Here is a 19,189-nt window from a genome sequence, read left to right as displayed (position 1 = left end):
ATTGTTTTTGGTAGTCCAAAAAGTTTTGAAATAGTCGTGAAAACCCGACTCTAAACTCAGACTAAAACGATGTGACCGCTAAACTAAGTATATATATTTATTATGGGGTTAACTATTAATCTGTTCGGCTGTAGTGTTTAGCGACTGAAGAAAACGATTATCGTCAAGGTTGGGCCACATCTGTAATCAGGCTTAGGCCACCTCATTTTTTACCCAGTCTTGATCCAGTTTTTCAGTGTTGTTTGAAGCTGATGAAATCGTTCCACTGATCTCTGCCCCTGTTCCATCTAAAATGCGTTATCAAAAACATCGCGAAACATCATGTTCTAAATGTTCGCAGTCGATAAATATAGTAAAAAGAAATGTCTCATCACACAGTTAGGTGGATTGAAAGCGTTCATTTAACAATTAAGTAATTACATTGATAAAATTGATATTATAAAATCGATGTTCTTAATTTGATAAAATATCGACTACGCACAGATACGTTTTTTGACGAACACCCCTGGCCCTTATTTTCAGAGTTTTTGTATATTCTACAAAAATCCAAGCAATTCGAAATATATTGCTCACTGTGAAGTCACTTTTCGGATAAGTTGATGATGAAATAAATTTGAAAACTTGAGCATTTCTCTGAGCCCTGCCACTGTTCTATGTAGTATGTGTTATCAAAAACATCACACTGTTAGATGGACCAAAATCGTTTTTGAAACAGTAATATCTTTCGAATGCAGTCAAAGTGGATGTAAATAAAAATGTTGTGGCCCATGAGACAAAATGTCAAAGCGGAGAAATATTTCTAACGATTTTCTTTATCGTTTATATTGGATAAACAATTGCTTTAGATAGACCATTTCAAAAGGATGTCATCAAATCAAACATAATAAAAGTAGTAGTTCGTAATCAAAGCAGATTTTTGTTATTATCCAGATTTTTGCTGTTGAAATACTATTGTAAGTATACTATACTATAAAGAAACATCGAAAACTGCCCACAATGCCTACTTTACAACCGCTAGGAAATACTACACCTAACTAATGGGGGTTTTCATTGAAAAACCCCGGGGCAGTGGAATGCACTTCTTTGTTCTTGCTAGATCGTGTGGCTGCTGTTTGTCAATAACTTTGCTTGTTTGTAGCTCTTACTCGGACTGAGGTAGAAAGTAGATTGAATGGTTATAGTATTAAAGATCATTTAGATTTAGTTTTCCAAAGTTTAAGCAATCCACCTACCAGTAAGATGAAACATTTCTTACTCGCATCACTGTTAAATCATTCATCAGTTTGCAGAACTCATTCGAAGTAGGCACCCAACTAAACTTGAATGAACATAGTTTCGAGGGCTACACCAATAGAACCTAAATAAACAGAATAAAATATAAAAAATCAATTAAATAAAAGGAATTAAAAAATCAATAAAGCAAGTAAATAAAAAAGGATTCAAATTTATATTGAACTAGCTAATACCCATCGCGCGTTGCTGCGATTTTCAACGAAATAGGAGAAAAACACAATTTGTTTCAAAGCGCTATCTGGCGGGCAGATAATCTCCAACTAATAGCACACAAACATGCCCCATAACAAATACCTACTGTGTATAAATTTTTACGGAAATCGGTTAAGCCGTTTGAGAATCTATAAATCATATACATACAAACACTTTGACTTTTATATATATATATATATATATATATATATATATATATATATATATATATATATATATATATATATATATATATATATATATATATATATATATATATATATATATATATATATATATATATATATATATATATATATATATATATATATATATATATATATATATATATATATATATATATATATATATATATATATATATATATATATATATATATATATATATATATATATATATATAGATAGAATTATTAATATAACCATCACATGAGAAATTAGACAATATCAAAAAAAAAGTTTTGAAATTAAGGCAATAAATAAAATAAACAACAAGAACAAAAAAATAATAGAATAAATAAAAGGAATAATATAAATAAAAAGAAAAAAAATAAAGAAATAAATAGAATGAATAAAATAAAAAAGTAAATGAAAGGAAAAAAATAAATAAAACAAAAAAATGAGTGGTATCAATAAAATATACAAAATGAACAGACTTGAGAAGAAAAAACTAAATAAAACTAAACAAATAAAATAATTGTGAATAAAATTGATGACTAAAAATACTTCGTCTGATTATTGCAATGCAGAATCTAAATGAAAGATATTAACTGGAAAAATGAATAAAATGCATAAAAGGAAAATAGTGAATAAAATAAATCAAATATATAATCTGATCAGAAGGTATCCAAAGTATTCCTTTCATTTGAGACTTCGTTTGAGAACATCAGTCATCATCGAAGTAACGATGTGACTTCAATTGTGGAATATACCCGGAATCGGGGACTTCCGGAATTGTAGATAGTGGGCAATATATTCAAAGAATGATTGATTGGCAATCAATGATTTAGACCTGCGAATGGAAGGAATTTGGTGACCATTTCAATACATTTTCAACATGTGAGATATTACGATTGTAACGGTTTATACATATGGCAAATTCCTGCGTGACCTTTCTAACCAACCCCGTGGCGGATCCAGGAGGAGGGTCTTGGGGGTCCAGCCCCCCCCCCCCAAATTTTTTAACTTCTTGAGAAATTTTAAAATAGTTTCTATTTTAAATTCTTTCTAGGTTCAAAATCATTCCAAACCAGATTCGATTACCAAATCTTATTTCAATTAAATGAGGGTATTACATATTACGTATTGTACAATGAACATTTCAAAGTCGAAATTTTGGACCCCCTCCGAAATTTTTTTCTGGTTCCGCTCCTGAACCAACCTGTAATACCGGAATTAAAAGTCAGAACCGAATGTAATTCAATAGCAGTCTGTAGCATTACTGTATCTTTAATTTGAAATCCAGTTTGTAAAAATCGGTCAAGAATTCGCTGGGCAATAGGTGTGAAATGAGCTTTGGAACTGCGTCTTCCCCGGGTTCATCAACCAACCGTCGTAGGTGGCGAATGTGGTCAAAACTACTTTGATTGATCATTAGTGATCTAGACCTGCAAATCCAGGTAATATTACACCCATTTTAATATGCATTTCAGCATTCGGACATCATGTTGATACCAGTTTATACGGGAGTTCGCTGTGTGACCGCACTCTTCAACCAGTAAATCCGGAACCGGAAGTCAGATGAACTAAAAATTCAAGTTTGTGCAAATCGGTATAGCCATCTCTGAGAAAATTGTGCGAGTTTAAATGACGCGCACACATACACACAACATACAGACATTTTGCGATCTGGACGAACTGGTTAGAATGGTATAAGAAACTTGGCCCTCCGGGCATCGGTTAGCGAGTCGTTCTAGAGTGATCGCATAGCCTTTCTTTATTTGAGAATGGCAAAAAGGATTCTGAATGCAAATAATGTTTAAAATGAAATGATCAAGTATTTAAAATTAGTCAAATATTCAAAATAAATAAAATAAAAAAACGAATAAAATTCATGAAATTAAGAACCTGGAAAAATGAGTATATAGAATAAAATTTGAAAAAAAAAAACAGTTTAAATAAAGTAAATAAATAAAAGGAATTGTACGAATTTGAAAAGCATATTCTTTCAGAAAATTATGTACCTATAAAGTTTTCGCTAGAAAAAAATAACCGATAAGTTCTCCATCATGCAATCACATTCAAATTGTTGATTCAGACCTCATTTTAAAACCTGTTTTAATCCACCTAGCGGTGCGATCATGCCTAGTGATCTAGACCTGCGAATCGAAGTAATTTGGAGACTATTTCAATAGATTTTTAGCCTCTGAGGTATTACGATTGAAATGGTGTATATGGGAAATTCCAGTGAGACCTTACTAACCAACATGTAGCCCCGGAACCAAAAGTCAGAACCGAATGAAATTCAATAGTAACCAATTGGATTACTGTATATTTCATTTGAAATTAAGTTCGTAAAAATCGGCTAAGAAGTCTCTTGGAAATAGGTATGATGTTAGCTTAGGAACTTGGCGAGTTCCCCGGGGCATCAAGAATCGCCATAGGTAGCCAATGTGGCCAAAGCTACTTTTATTTGATCATTAGTGAGCTAGACCCGCAAATCAAAGTAATGTTGGATCCTTTTCGATATGTATTACATCATTCGGACATGATGGTGTTACCAGTTTGTATGAGAATTTGCTGTGTGACCGCACTCTGCAACCCGCAACTCCGGAACCGGAAGTCGGATCAACTAAAAACTCAATAGCAGCTTATAAAAGCGTTATACCTTTCAGTAGAAACTAAGTTTGTGTAAATCGGTATAGCCATCTCTGAAAAAAATTGTGTGAGTTTAAATGACACACACATACACACAAATATTTTCCGATCTCGACGAACAGAATCGAATAGTATATGACACTCGGCCTTTCGGGCCTCGGTTGAAAAGTCATTTTCTAGAGTGATTGCATTTCTTTATATGATAAAGACAAAAAATGGGTTTTCTTGCAATTTTAATTTTTAATATAAATTGTTTTATATATTTTTCCAGTGCATATTTCTTTCGCACAGAATTATTCATTCCCTATAACTCGTTCTTAGATATTTGCAGTTTAAAATGCAAATTTTTCATTATCCAAACTGAATTTTTTCAGTGTATTTTTATCGAAAACTAAACCAATGAAAGTCATAATCATCTCAGAACCCAATAAAACTCAGTTTGTAAGAAGATATTGTCTTATTGAGCAACTAAGTATATTTTTATTAATCAAGAATCCCATTGAAAAGAGTTTATGGTATTAAACAAATATTCCATTATTACTTCTTTATTTTCTTGTTTAGTTCTGAGGAAGGATCAGGGAAAGAAATAACCACCACAACATTATGTATTGAGTTTTACATAATTATTTATTTATTAATTTTTGTATTTAACATTTGTCTTAAAACTCATGCATGCTATTTTGTATTATTTCTATACAATGAAAATATTTTTTGTTCATGAATTTGAATACCTTTTCGCCTCTACTTTGCCATACAAGGTACGCAAAGTGACTTTTTGTGAGAAAGTTCTCATGTACAGAAAGTTTCATTGAGAGGGTGCTGCCAACGAGTTGGCGCCAAATTCGTCAAAATGCATAAAATTACCATATTTTTTTATTATATATATATATATATATATATATATATATATATATATATATATATATATATATATATATATATATATATATATATATATATATATATATATATATATATATATATATATATATATATATATATATATATATATATATATATATATATATATATATATATATATATATATACATGTAAAAAAAATCCATGTTGGGATTTTTATATGGTAGGCTTATTGTTTTCTCCGTCCCTGTACCGCCCATTAAAGCACAATAATCCCATATACTTTTTTGAAATGTTGTGTTCTGAAGTAAAGTATTGATTTCGCGAAAAACGTGTTTAAAGTTTGAATCACAGCATCCTTTACGTTGTAATTGGAAACTAATTTTGGCCATAATTCTTGTTTATTGTCACATATTCAAATTTGGCAAAAGTCGAATGCAGCCGAAGAAATTATTTATCCAGTGCTATCAATATTTCATTTTTTGATGTTTTGCGACTTAGTCCGGTCTGTCTTAACACCGACCACATGTCCCGCGCAATTAAAATGTAAATATTGAACAGCGTATCGCTTGTTTTTTTTTAAATGGGACTAGTACGCTTTAAGGGCGAAGTAAGGTTAATTTGGTATAAAAGAAGTATATTCATCCAAAGATTTTCTTCCTTTTAATTCCACTATAACATAGTGGAATTAAATGGAAGAAAATCTTTCAAACATTACGTACATTCCACTAAGACCTCCGTTCGCGTATATATTGTGATATTCATCCAATTTGCATATAATAATATTACAAGTGAACAAAATTTACTCAAAATTTCATTGCAGAAAATTGAGTAAGTGACAGTGACTCCGGAGGTGCCTCGTCGAAAGCTTGTTTTGTGGTGTACAAAATTTACTGGACCATTCGTGAAATTTAGCATAGTTCTTCTTCACGTCATTACAGGAGCTTATGGTTTGCTCGATTTTTGAAACTTTGAAGTCAAAAATTCGATGACTGTTAAAAAAATCATTTGACAATTCATTGAAAATAATAGTAAAATTTTTGTTGATAGCTTTTGTAGTTACCTGGGTAATGTGAAGAAGAACTGTGTAAAATTTCAGAACGATTGACGCATGAGATTTTGAGTTATGGTGGACACCACATTTTTTCGGGTACTTCCTTTGCATTCACTGTCATTCATCCAAGCTTCAATAATTTGCAATGGAAATTTGGGAATATTTTGTCCAAATGTGGCATCATCCATAAATGACGTAGCATTTTTTGAGCGATTTTTAACAAACCCCCCCTCCCCCATCGTAGCATTTCGTCACAAACCTTAAGTATCCCCTGGTAATTACGTAGCTTGACGGCAAATCCCCCCCCCCTCTTGACCACGTAAAAAATTTAAAAAAATAAAAGAACGATGTTAGTTAGATGAAACGGGTAAAGCTACGTAGCATGACATGACTCTCTACCCCCCTGTCATCACACATCATCACAAAATACAAAACTCCCACCTCCCCCATATAATGCTACATTTATGGATGATCCCTTATTTTATGGAAATTAACTGAATAGACCAACACTTTCTGAATCGCCAAAAACATTTTTTTTTGTAAACGACATTTTTTACACCGAAATATAGAATTCTCAAATTTTCAGATGATCTAGTATTATCTAGTAAATATTAGTATTTAGTTGAAAAAAGCCTCCACAACCCAGGGACACCACCCCCAGCTTTTTTCGGTACGATGGTGGAAGAAGGCGATGGGAATGCGAGGAGGGTGTTAAGGAGAGGGTTCTAAGGAGTGTTTAATGCCTTCCCCCATCAAACCCTCGTTGCGGGTTGGTTGTGCGATATGTGGGGAAGTAACCCCCCGGCACACACACTTGTTAAAATCCAGAATTCCTATTTAAGTGAAAAAGGGTTTGGGTTAGGTAGACGATTTTCAGAGTATTGGCAAAACCTTTCTATATGAGGGGTAAACAGTAAGCAGGTTTATGGGAAATTCTTATGTGACCGCATTAACCAACCTGTAACTCCGAACCGAAAGTCAGATTGAGATGAAATTCAATAGTAGCCAATTGAAGCATTTCAGCATTTCAAATTTGGAAGATGGTGGAAATCGGTCAAGAATTTTCTGAAGAATAACTCTGAAATCAACTCTGAACATTTGCATGTTGTCGGGGGCATCAAAACCGTCCTAGGTGGCCAATGCGATTGAAGTAACTACGGGCCTGCAAAACACCTATTTTAATAAGTTTTGTATCATCTAGATATCATGTTTATATGGGGATCTACAGTATGACCGCACTTCTCAACCAGTAACTCCGGATCCAGATGTCGGATCAGAATTAAATTCAATTGCAACCTGTGCGCTTCATTTGAGACTAAGTTTGAGAAAATCGGCACGGTGAACTGAAACTATGAAGACAAGCAATTTAGATCACATTTTTTTTAAAGTTTTGTAGCTTTTAGACGACATGTTATCGATTTAAATGGTAATTTCATGTGTGCCACCCCAGCTACAACCTATGACACCACCAACTTTGCGCGCTTATAACTTTGTCAGTTTTTGTTGGATTGACTTGCAGTCTTCACGAGTCGATTTATTGTTGCAAGAGGATTCTTAATTCTTCTCACGGAAAACATTGATCGATTACAGCGCCACCTAGATCTGAAAATGTAAAACTGATGCGTTGTTCCATACATTTGGTCGATTTTTTCCACACAAACTTTGAGCCGTTTGCGGAACCACTTCCAGTGTACCAAATGAGCTGAAATTTTCAGGAAAGCTTATTGGGCACCCAAACTATCATTTTCAGGTGCAAGGTTTGAATTTCCGCACTTTGCGTTTTTTTCATGCAACTTTGGACCACTCTAGTGACCATGTACCTCAACCCGCTGAAAATTGTCATTTAAAGAAATTTAATAGCAGTCTATGGGAACGTTGTGCTTTTCATTTGAGAATAATGGACAAAAACGGTTCTTGCATCTCCGAGTAACCATTGTGCAATTGTTGGTTACATGCATACATACGCATACAGACATTTTCCGAACTCGACGAACAGAGTCGAATGATACAAAAGACTCAGCCCTCCGGGCCTCGCTTAACAGTCGATTTGGGGAGTGATTTCATAGTCTTTCTATCCTATAGAACGGCTAAAATTAATATTCATCAGTCGGATTTTGAGTGCATATACTTTATATCAGATAAACTATTTGTATTGTAACATGTTTCCAACCCTCCCGCAACTTGACGTTTAGCCTAAGTTGCATGAAACCACCGTGTTTCGAATGATGTCGCCACCATAGAACGCCGTCCACAAATTGCGATACTGTAAATTTCTATGCGAGAAAATAATGCCGTGGCGTCTTTTACGAACTTGTTTTCTTTATTTACATTCGGAAGCGGTAATCAAGATGATCATTTCAAAACAGCGTAATAATTTAATATCAATATAAACAAGTTAATTCGTCATTTTGGAGTTTCATAAAAGGATTACAAATTGTGCCGAATGTAAAATGCATGATTTGATTTGAGTGCGCTTCTAGTGTGAACTTTTGCTTCTCCCGTCGCCCTTGAAATATCTTTCGCATATAACAATTCTCGAAAGTTTGTCGTTAATCTTAAATACATTTAGTTTTGTGATTATTATTTTTCACTTCGTATTTAACAAAGGCGGGATTGACTTCGATTGTTTATTTCTGACAGCATGCGACATTTACGGTGCAAAGGTTTCCACAAAATTCAGAACTGATGACAGCTCATTTTCTATCGGAGAGGGAGAAAAACAGTCCAGTATCATTGTGTGTGTTGTTTACATTGCAATGCAAATATTACTACCTAATATCTTAAAACTAAATGAAGATGCTCACTAACTAGCATAAGCGCCGCTTGTTTGTATGCTGATGATTCCAAAAAATCATGAATCATTTAAAAATAATGCATCGGAATGAAGATGCATTATTTTTATAATAAAACAACACCAAACCCAAAAAGTCTTCAAAAATGAATTGACCGAAAGGAAAAAAAATCTGACCAAGAAAATTTTCACTGTGGAAAAGTTTACGCTTTTTTTTAGAAATTGCTCTTGAATAAAGATTGATCCGCCATTTTAGACCCACAGACCCAAAAAAAGTGGTTTCAACGATTTGTATAGGAGCTGTCAAGTTGTTCCCCCTCTGCATGTTTCAGAATCATGTAATACAAAATTATGGTTTTAGCCACATGGAAAAATTGATGCTTGGGTAAACCTTAAAACATGTTCATGGTCTTATATTTAATTACGCAAAGTTACAGAACTACACCTGCATGAGTTATCATATATTCAACCATCAAAATTGGAATATATATGCACGATAGATTTATCTGATTTATCAAAATGAAGAATTGTGAAGTGTCCATGATTTGTTTTTGTCGGGAACCCAAATTGATATAATGTATGCTCAGATGCGATGGTGCACGTATGGTTTCTGGTATATATCGTACATAACTACTTTCGAACCATTTTACTGTACGCTGTATGTTTTATCATCGTCTGAGAAAGGTAGGCAGGTAATTTTAATTTTTAACGCTCGGACTGTATTCGATTCCGGACACTGAACCAAAGGACTAACCCACTGTGGCGTTCGCTCATACAGTCATGAAAGCATTCACATTATATCTAACATGAGCATTTATACAAAATATGTGAAAGGAAAATGCACTCTACTTACACTGTCAGCGGAAATTATCGGCTTATGCTTGAAAAATCAATCACTGTCAAATAATATTAGATCGATTAGACCTATTTTCCTTTTCCACAAATTTGTCCATGTGCTGAGAAATAGTCAACATTGACAATATCGCCGCGCATGGCGTTATTTTTCTTCTGTATGTTTCTCAACCGGGGTGTAAAAACAAAGAGTTAGGGCTGGAAATAATCATTGTCTGTTGATGATTTCCTTCTTAACCGAGGTTTGTTTGCGTTCCCGTTGGTTTCGATTGAATTGAAGGCGTTTACCTCCATCGATATTGCAAGCCACGGCGAAGTTCCACGAATGGGCTCGCCGTTGCACTGCTCCCCGCCCCCTGATCGATGGTCGTTTTTTCTTATCTCTCTCTCTGGTTTTTAATTAAATTTCATAAACACATCATATTCGCTTTCATATTTTTTTGCTACGAGCAGCTGTTACCTTCCGTCTGTGGGCTGTCTTATTACCAATTCGAAACGAACAAAAGGGTGTTGAAAGAGGCTTATTGTTTCCTCCAGCAGCAGCCATCACAGCGATCAGATTGTTTGCGGTGAAGCATTTCCACATCGACAATCATCGTTGGCCGGAAGACTAAATGTTGGTTGAGTTTTTTCAGCTTTTTTGCAGTAAATACTTTCAAATGTGTCTTACTGCAAACTACTTACTTGCATTGAGTAGGTACTACATGTCAGATGCTTAGTTCATGCAAGTCGTCGGTAATTTACGTAATGATGATTTGAATAAGCTCATGGAAACTGAACGAAATTATGCAATTTTTTTGCGGGTATCGCAAAAAAGTTATATTCAGCTAGATAAGGTGTACCCCATCAGGCATTAGTACGTTAGGCATACGCACTTTAGAAATAATGGACGTTAGGCCAAAAGACGTTAGCCATAATGGACGTTAGGCATAATATACATTAGCCATAATGGACGACTGGCATAATTATCGTTAGGCATAAATTACACGCTGCTACAAAAATCAAAACATTGAACAAACTTTTCAAGCGACCTAGTATAGGTTGTAGGTATACATACTCAAATGCAAAACAAAACCATGTTTGGTCAGTTTAATATACCGCCAAAATCTTGATTTGTTACAAAAAAATCCATTTTTGGGACTTTCTGCAATAAAAAATTAGCTGCGCTGTTATTTTTCAGCCGTTTTTCAGTTTTTTAACTTTTCTGGAGAAAAGAAAAATAGACCTTTCCAACGGTATGCTATGCGATGCTGTTTTGGACGAAATTATGTGGGATTTGTGGACAAAAATGTGAAAACTGATAATTCTTTGAGATTTTGTCATAAAAAGCATGTAAATGGCACAATATTTTTCCAAAGCTACGTTTTAGTTCTAATGAAACTTAAAAAAAATCTAATTCCGATTTCATCGATATTTTGAACATCATAATCGAGAAATAGCGAAATTATTCGATTTTGCCTAATTAGGAACTATCTTCAATGGCTCTTAAGAGGCTACTGCTACTGTGAACGGCATTGCACCACTGCAGTTAGGAACCATTCGTTTCGTAACGTAAAAATTGCCCAAAGTTGACTCCCCCTCCTCCCATGTAAAAAATTGTCTCAAATTTCCCCTATCTCCACTCTCCTATTACGTAAAAAATTCTAGGAAAAACATTTCTTTTTTTCATCGAAAACATGTTATGTAACGATTTAGCTTACTACCTTCCCCATATGTCACAATTTGTCGTACCCCCTCCCTCCCTAAAAGTGTTACGTAATTTATGAATGTTCCCTTATCCCGAAATTTCAATTTTCGCCTTTAGAGTCATGCGCGACAATTCCTAATTTGGAAATAATTGAATAGCTTAACAATTTCTCGACCGATTTACATAATCAAACTGTCATTGAATGGATTGAAATTAAATGTTCTTTAAAAGTATCATTCGAACTAGGACGTGCCACTGGCAAAATGTTGAACGATTTGCATGTTTTGCATGAAGAAATCTAAAAGAACTGGTAATTTTATATTGTTGTCCACAAATTGCGCATTGTTTCTTACAAAACAGCATATCGTTGGAAAGTCCTATTTTTCTTCTTTCCAGAATAGTTAGAAAGTGGCAAATCTGCTGAAAAATGACAGCACAGTTAACTTTTTACTGTCGAAGTAGATGAATTTTTTGGCATAAATCAAGATTTTGGGGGTACACAACATTTTTTAAGCAATTTTTGTATTGCATTTGATGCGCTCTACAACCTATACTAGGGCTCTTGGAAACTTCAAAATCGCTGTAGCACCGTGTTATCATTTTGGAGTATCACTTAACGAAACTTATTTTTTAGCGGTGATGGCCTTTGAACTTTTTTTGATGTTGTAAAAGTTTTCGATCAACATTTTATTCTGCCTTAAATATGTATATGCATTGAAATTATAAGTGTTTTTTGAGTTTTTTGAGGTTGTTGCGAGAAGATAATTTTCTTCTAAAAAATACACATACATGAAGTTATCTATAAATCTGGGAGATTTATATATAACTTTGCAAAATTTGTCATGTCGCAATTCAAATGGAGGGCAAAAATTCAAAATGAAGAATTTCAGTAAAAAAAAGCTGGGATTCGTTGAAATGTAGATCTGTGGATTTTTGGTTTTGATAATTACTACTTAAACAGAGTCTATTTTCGCAATGTTTTCCTTATCACCTTACGTATTATAAACCGTTAGTTTGAACAGCGTTTGTGATTTTTGTTTAACACAGTGGCTCAAATCGTAGGACGATAATTGGAGTATATTCAAACACGAGCATTTCACCGTTTTCAGGACAGTTTTATTGTTATTTGTTCCTAAAAACTAAGCAAAGATGTTGATGGCTATTTATACGCATTCCATCGATTGTAATAGGGCGATGAGCCTATTTTCACCATACTAAGCAAGGTGCCTCACTAATTCGGTAATTTCTTGCCTTACAATCAATGAAATGTGTAAAAATTGACATCAATCGCTTTGCTTCGTTGTTGAGAACCAATATAAAAACACAAATGCGCTGAAAACAGTAAAATTCTTGTGTTTGAGCACAATGAAAACTCGAATCGAGTGCCCCTATTGTTGCGCTACCATTTGACTCAATGCGTTGAACAAAGATGGCAGACACTGTTCTAACCAACGGCTTCAAATGGGTAGGGTGATAATAGAAACATGGCGCAAATAGGCTCATCACCCTACTAGTAATTAATGAAATTGTGTCGCACCTCCAGCAAGGGTCAAAAGCGGTTCATTGCTCCACATATAATAAATAAAACAACAAGAAGAAATTTATAATAAGTCATGAAGACTTTAGCATGTCTCATAGAAATATAGTACTACGCAAAAAACGGGGTTATAAAAGAGGCTCACTTCAGTCCACAAATAATGGCCCACTTATGTCTACAACCGCCGTTACATATCCATTCTACGTCAACACAATGCTAATAACAATACACGGAAATCACATTGCATTTCGAAAGATTATATCAGAAACTAGTATATTGCATATTTATCTGATTTGATGCGATGAGCACATGATAAGAAATTGAATTATTACAAGCAAGCTTGTAGATGTTTCCGGAAAAATTCGCAGCGCGAAATTCTGGACAATGCGAAAGAAGGTCTACAACCTCCAAATGCTTATGGAAAGTGAAAATACGCCAATAATATGCATGGTTTGACATAGATGCCACTAACACTCAAAAACTTCTGTCTGAGGCCCACCTCTGTCTACAGCATTTTATATCTTCAAAAAAAATCGCTGCTGCAAAATAAAATGTCTTGGTACTCAGTGAAGCAGACTTTAAAATAAGAGTGCAAAATTTTCTATTGATTTGCACTTACCATATACATTTTTTTGCAATTTCCTCAGATGTTCCACTTTTAACCAAAAATTTATTCAACATGAACATTCGGTACGACTTTCTTTATTCTTTTTATCTAAACCCGTTCCAAATCTTCGACCTAATTTTCTCAACAATCTTGCAAAAATAGCTGAGAAGAGTTTTTAATACAGTTTCGATGTTCCATGTGTATTGAGATGTCCTCTACAAAATTTTAGAGAAAAACGAAAACATAATTAAATTTTTCACGGAATTTGAATCATTTTCATGGTGGTGGCAATCGCCTGGTTTTTCTTTGATTGTGAAGTCGCGTTCAAATTTTCCTATTTTAGTTAAAATATAATTTCTGTTTTCCTTATTTTTCATGCTCTAGCGTTGGTGCATCAGCATTAGTATCTGTCACAAGATGGCATCATCCTAATCATAGTGGGAAGGTTGGTAGTACGAAAAGGAATGCCAATATCGCAGCTATCATACTGTTTTGTCCGATACTGGACATGCAAAGCACTAAATGCTATTTTTCAGTTTTCTATCGTCTATTTCTACCTCGTACTCATGGAAGTGGTGAATTTGTGAACGTTTGGAATTGTTACGAGAATACCATTGAAGGGTTACTGTACTTCATCTAAGCTCCTTTATTCATCCTACTTATTTGAATACAGAGTAGTGTCTGCTCTCTCTATTCAACGCATTAAGTCAAATGGTAGGATGAATAAGGGTGCATTGTACTCGACTTTTCGCTTCGCTCAAACTCGAGTATTTTACATTTTCCAAACCAGATTTTTAATGTAACTGCTTCTTAAGAACGAGGCAAGCATGCTGATATCTATTTAAGCGCAATCCAATCACTGTAAGTCAAGTTACAATCGAAATAGTGACATTCTTACTAATGAGATGAAAAAAGGCGCCGTCCACCCTAGATGTCGGAGAAGCGAAATAGAAATTATATACTCTAGCACTGAAGAACATTCCATCTTAATATGCAATCCAGGCTGTCTGCCGATTCCATACCCAGACGCTAGTTTTGTGAATATCAGGAACGTGACAGCCATGCTTAATTGACTCTCTTTAGTTCCAGATTAGCCTTACCACAGACGATTGCGCTAAATAAAAATTATTAAAAAACCTATGTATTTTTTCCAAATCGATATATGCAGAATGTCTGTGACATAGTACTGTTGTCTACTCAATATTTCACTACATGTATCTTGACAGTTGAACACTGGCTGCATAATAACAATCGCTGCGCTTCCTATAAAAGGTTTACTTAATGTGCATTAAATGCAAGCGAGCAGTGTTGTAGGTTCGTACACATGTTTCGGATATGAGCCTAAACGACTGAAACTTGTGGCCCTTAGCAACTGTTTTGCTCCAATTGTGTATGTCTAATACTTCTTAAATACACCGTCCAGCCTAGCTCAAGCTACTCAATATCCATTCACCTAAATTCATTGAATTTTGGTGAGTGACAGTGAATCTTCAGGAGGCTTCTTGAATAAATGTGGTGTATACCATAACTCAAAATCTCCTGGACACATCGCTTTGAATTTTTTTACAGTTTGCCTTTACAACGAGCGCTTTTTATGAAATTATTGTTATTATTAATTTTTAAAATAACATTTTAGCTAATTTGAGTGAAAATCGAATTTTTAATTTGAAAGTGCTTCGAAGATTTGAAAATCCTGGAATAAAAATAATAGCTTCGGTAGTTACCTGTGGAATAGTGTGAAAAAGAACTGTACAAAATTTGAAAACGATTGGTTCAGTACATTTTGAGTTGTGATGTAAACCGCAAAATAAATTTTCGATGAGGCGCCGCCAGAGATTCACTGTCACTCGCTCAATTTTCAGTATTTCGCCATGGAAATTTGACGAAATATAGCTCAATTGAGGCATTGCTGTATGGAAATTAAATGAATATTCAAACACTCTCTGTATTGCCCCAACAAATTTAAAAAAGTGTATTTTTACCTGATTTTTTAATAGAATGCCTAAAATATGCACATTGTCAGAACTTAGAAAAATTGACATCCCCATGTGAGCGTGAGAGGAACGTGAAATTTAATTCATGCACGTCACGCTGACTGAATTTTTTCTTTTGGTTGCCACGTTCACTGCAGCGCAGTCATTGAGATAGTTTCAGTTTCAATAGCAAATAGAATTTGGTTTCTATGCTGGCTCAGTAAAGGATAATCGAGCAAAATAGCACCGAACATAGATACGCAGTTCATTTCTGCTTGAAAATGAATGCTTTGGTTGGTGAATGAATTTTTTTTATTTCGATTATAGAGGTTTTAACCTTATGGTCATTCGCCTCTTCGAGTTAGAAAAGTCTCTTATGAAAAATTTCTAACCCTATGTGCGGGGTCGGGACTCGAACAATCGGCAATCGATTTATCAACTACGCTAGGCCCACCCCTGTGAATGAATTTATATTTCCACTGCACTCAAGCATTCGATTCTGAGTGAAGGCTCAGTAAGTTTGGAAGTGAATGATGGGCTCGGTAAATTCAAGCAGAAATAGGAAACTGAGTTTGAGCTTTCGCACATTATAATCTTTGCCGTTGCTGTGATCCTATTATTGCTTGGACGGTTACATCTGTTGTGTAGCACTTATTTTGTTGTTGCTTATTAGGACTGCTTAGGCCACGGATGAATATGGATCACCAAGTTTTATCTAGAATTCTGTCTACTAAATAAGTATATAACAAATCCAGAGCGTCGATGAGACAGGATAATAATTTTTGTACATTTGAACTTTTATTAACGTTTTATTATAGCCATTGAGGCCGTTTCAAATATTAATGGACAGCATAGACTAGCACGGAACAGAAGTCTAAACTAGAAAATTATACGTATTATGTTGAACCTACCTCCTCGATTATATAAGGTAATTGGTTGTCGGTCGTGCTGTACATTGGTTATATTTTTAGTACTTGGACTGTGGGCCATTATTGGTTTTTCTTCATAATTTGTTTTTTATATTATATTTCGGTTTGGTTGTTTTCTTATTCAGCTAATTGGATGGTGGTTTTACGTTTCAAAATAATTTTCATTTCTTTTTCTTATTTCAATTTTTGATATTTAACCTGATTATGATTTTAGATAGCTACCACAACGAGTAATGTGTCTCATTTGGATTTGCAGGTGGCCCTCAGTCTAGTACTGACTTAGAACCAAGAACACACTCACGCACCCTCTGACGAACACAGGTCCCAGTATCGCACCGGGAACGCCGGGGGTTCTAGACAACGAAATTAAACGTGACGCACACATAATGCGATAGTAGAATAGAAGCTAGAGATCTAGATTTCAAGTCGAGAATCGAATCATCGAGCTGACGTACCACGCGGTCCGCGTGACGACATCTAGGCAAGCAACTCGGACAACTCAGAAAAATGACTTATCAGATTTCCGTATTTAGTGTTAGTATGTTTGAACTGCACCAGAGAACTGGACCACCATGCATGCTATTGGATTAGACAGATACGCGGATTGAAATGCGAATTGACAGAATAGTGTAGGTTTTTGTTAGAAATCTTTCACAATGTTTGAGGAAGAATTGGAGATAGCACTCAAGGTGATTGTAGTCGGGAATGGTGGCGTTGGGAAAACGTCGATGGTGCAACGATATTGCAAAGGCATCTACACCAAGGATTACAAAAAAACAATAGGAGTGGATTTTCTCGAACGACAGATCGAACTCGATGGTGAAGATATTCGAATTATGCTGTGGGATACCGCAGGTCAGGAGGAGTTCGATGCAATCACTAAGGCGTACTATCGTGGAGCACAGGCCTGTGTCTTAACGTTTAGTACGACGGATCGGGCATCGTTCGAAGCTATTCGTGACTGGAAGGTTAAGGTGGAAAATGAGTGCAGTGAAGTTCCGACGGTCCTAGTCCAAAATAAAATCGACCTTATGGATAAGGCCGTAGTGTCATTCGACGAGGCTGAGACTTTGGCGCAATCACTCAACTGTCGACTGATACGAACCTCGGTCAAGGAGGATGTGAATGTAGCCAGCGTTTTCCGCTATCTGGCAAATAAGTGCCACCAGCAGATGAAGCAACAGTACAGTGCTGCGATGCCAATTATGCAACCAACGATCAGTGCATTTAGTCCCACTTTCCAGTCAAAAGCTACCAGCAACACCATACAACTAACGAGGCCATCTGTGAAGCGAAAACCACTACAGAAGAGGTGTGGCATATTTTAAGCAAAAAACAGTGACGATTAGATCGATGATAGCAAGTTTTTATTTGTTTGCGAGCTAGTTCTTTCCTTGACCAGTGAGGATATACAATTCCACGCTCTTGTTAATATTTGTTAAATGGCACATTCGAAATAGCCCTCGAAGTTGTTAATAATTAATAGTATTGTGTTATACTCAATATATTGCACTTTTAAAATAATTTAAGAAGATAACAATAATAAAACTAACATCCAAACTTAGCTAGGAACTATATGAAAATTGTGCCGCTCAACGAGTTCTGACAAAGATGTAACTGTAAGACTTGACTATTAAGTGATTTATTGATAGAATTCCAAAAATGCACGAGACTTTTTATAATCGTTCATTGTAATGAATTTTAAGCCTGATTGATTTGCCTGTTTGGAATATAGTTTCAATAGTACGGATGGCGAACAATTCTAAAAATACATTGAATTTAAAAAAAAACAATTCAACTGCAATCACACAATCATTTCCGAACAGCAGACTAAGTGTTGTATTTCCTTCATTTCATTTATTATTAACTTCAATGTTACTGTTGCAATACACCGAATTTTCCAATACATTTATTTTCACATTTTCCTAAACAATGTTACTTTTTGTTCAAAACATAACGAAGTTATTTATGCTTCAGTCCACTTACGAAATTACGCCAGAGCATTTGATAGGAATCTCCCAGTCCTTAATGTGAAGACATCTCTCTGCTGTAATCGTTAGTGGTGCTCAATTACTGAAACAAAAGTGAAAATCTATCTCTCTTTTACTGCTTGCTGATATTAATTAACACTCTCCATACGAGTGGAAGAATGTGTTATTTATAGCTAGAGCCCTGAAAAATGGCGTGTGTTTGTGATAGCGCGATTGTGAGAAAGCCTAAAGAAAATTGTTTCAGTCAGGGAAAGATAACTATAACAGTAAGGAGCAAAACCTTGTGAATAATGCAAATGATAACGATGTTAATAAAAAGACGAACAAAATCCGGTATTTAAAAGAAATCTGAAGCTTTAACAGAGGCTGATGTGTTTTGTTTTTTCTTTTGTTTCTCGGCGGATGAGTAGATTAATCATTCACATTTCCCACCTTTTGAAGATCTCCTTCTGGCGTTGTTGCGCCATCCGGCATCTGAATAGTCGGAGTGGTTGTATCATGCAACTGCTGTTGCTACCACCGCTAACGTTCAGCTGGGGCCGTGCTATGCCGTAAAAAGCATAGTTGTCAGTTCGTTTGCATCAA

General features: G+C 35.0%; 2 protein-coding genes across 4 annotated transcripts in view; both read left to right on the top strand.

Annotated features, from left to right (window-relative positions):
- The window catches only part of LOC131691736 (ras-related protein Rab-23), a 29,673-nt gene extending 10,704 nt beyond the window's left edge, over positions 1-18,969 (top strand). The window contains exon 2 of the mRNA XM_058978346.1: positions 16,870-18,969. Coding sequence (XP_058834329.1) covers positions 17,270-17,941 — 672 coding nt within the window. The 5' untranslated portion in view covers positions 16,870-17,269 and the 3' untranslated portion in view covers positions 17,942-18,969. The remainder of the gene's footprint in view (positions 1-16,869) is intronic.
- The window catches only part of LOC131691737 (protein yippee-like), a 256,645-nt gene that overhangs the window by 151,396 nt on the left and 86,060 nt on the right, over positions 1-19,189 (top strand). The gene's annotated exons all lie outside the window — the stretch shown is intronic.

Source organism: Topomyia yanbarensis, chromosome 3 (assembly GCF_030247195.1).
Source record: "Topomyia yanbarensis strain Yona2022 chromosome 3, ASM3024719v1, whole genome shotgun sequence".
NCBI classification, from domain to species: Eukaryota; Metazoa; Arthropoda; class Insecta; order Diptera; family Culicidae; genus Topomyia; species Topomyia yanbarensis.
The sequence above is the reverse complement of the archived record's forward strand: the minus strand, read 5'-3'. Positions and strand labels throughout refer to the sequence as shown.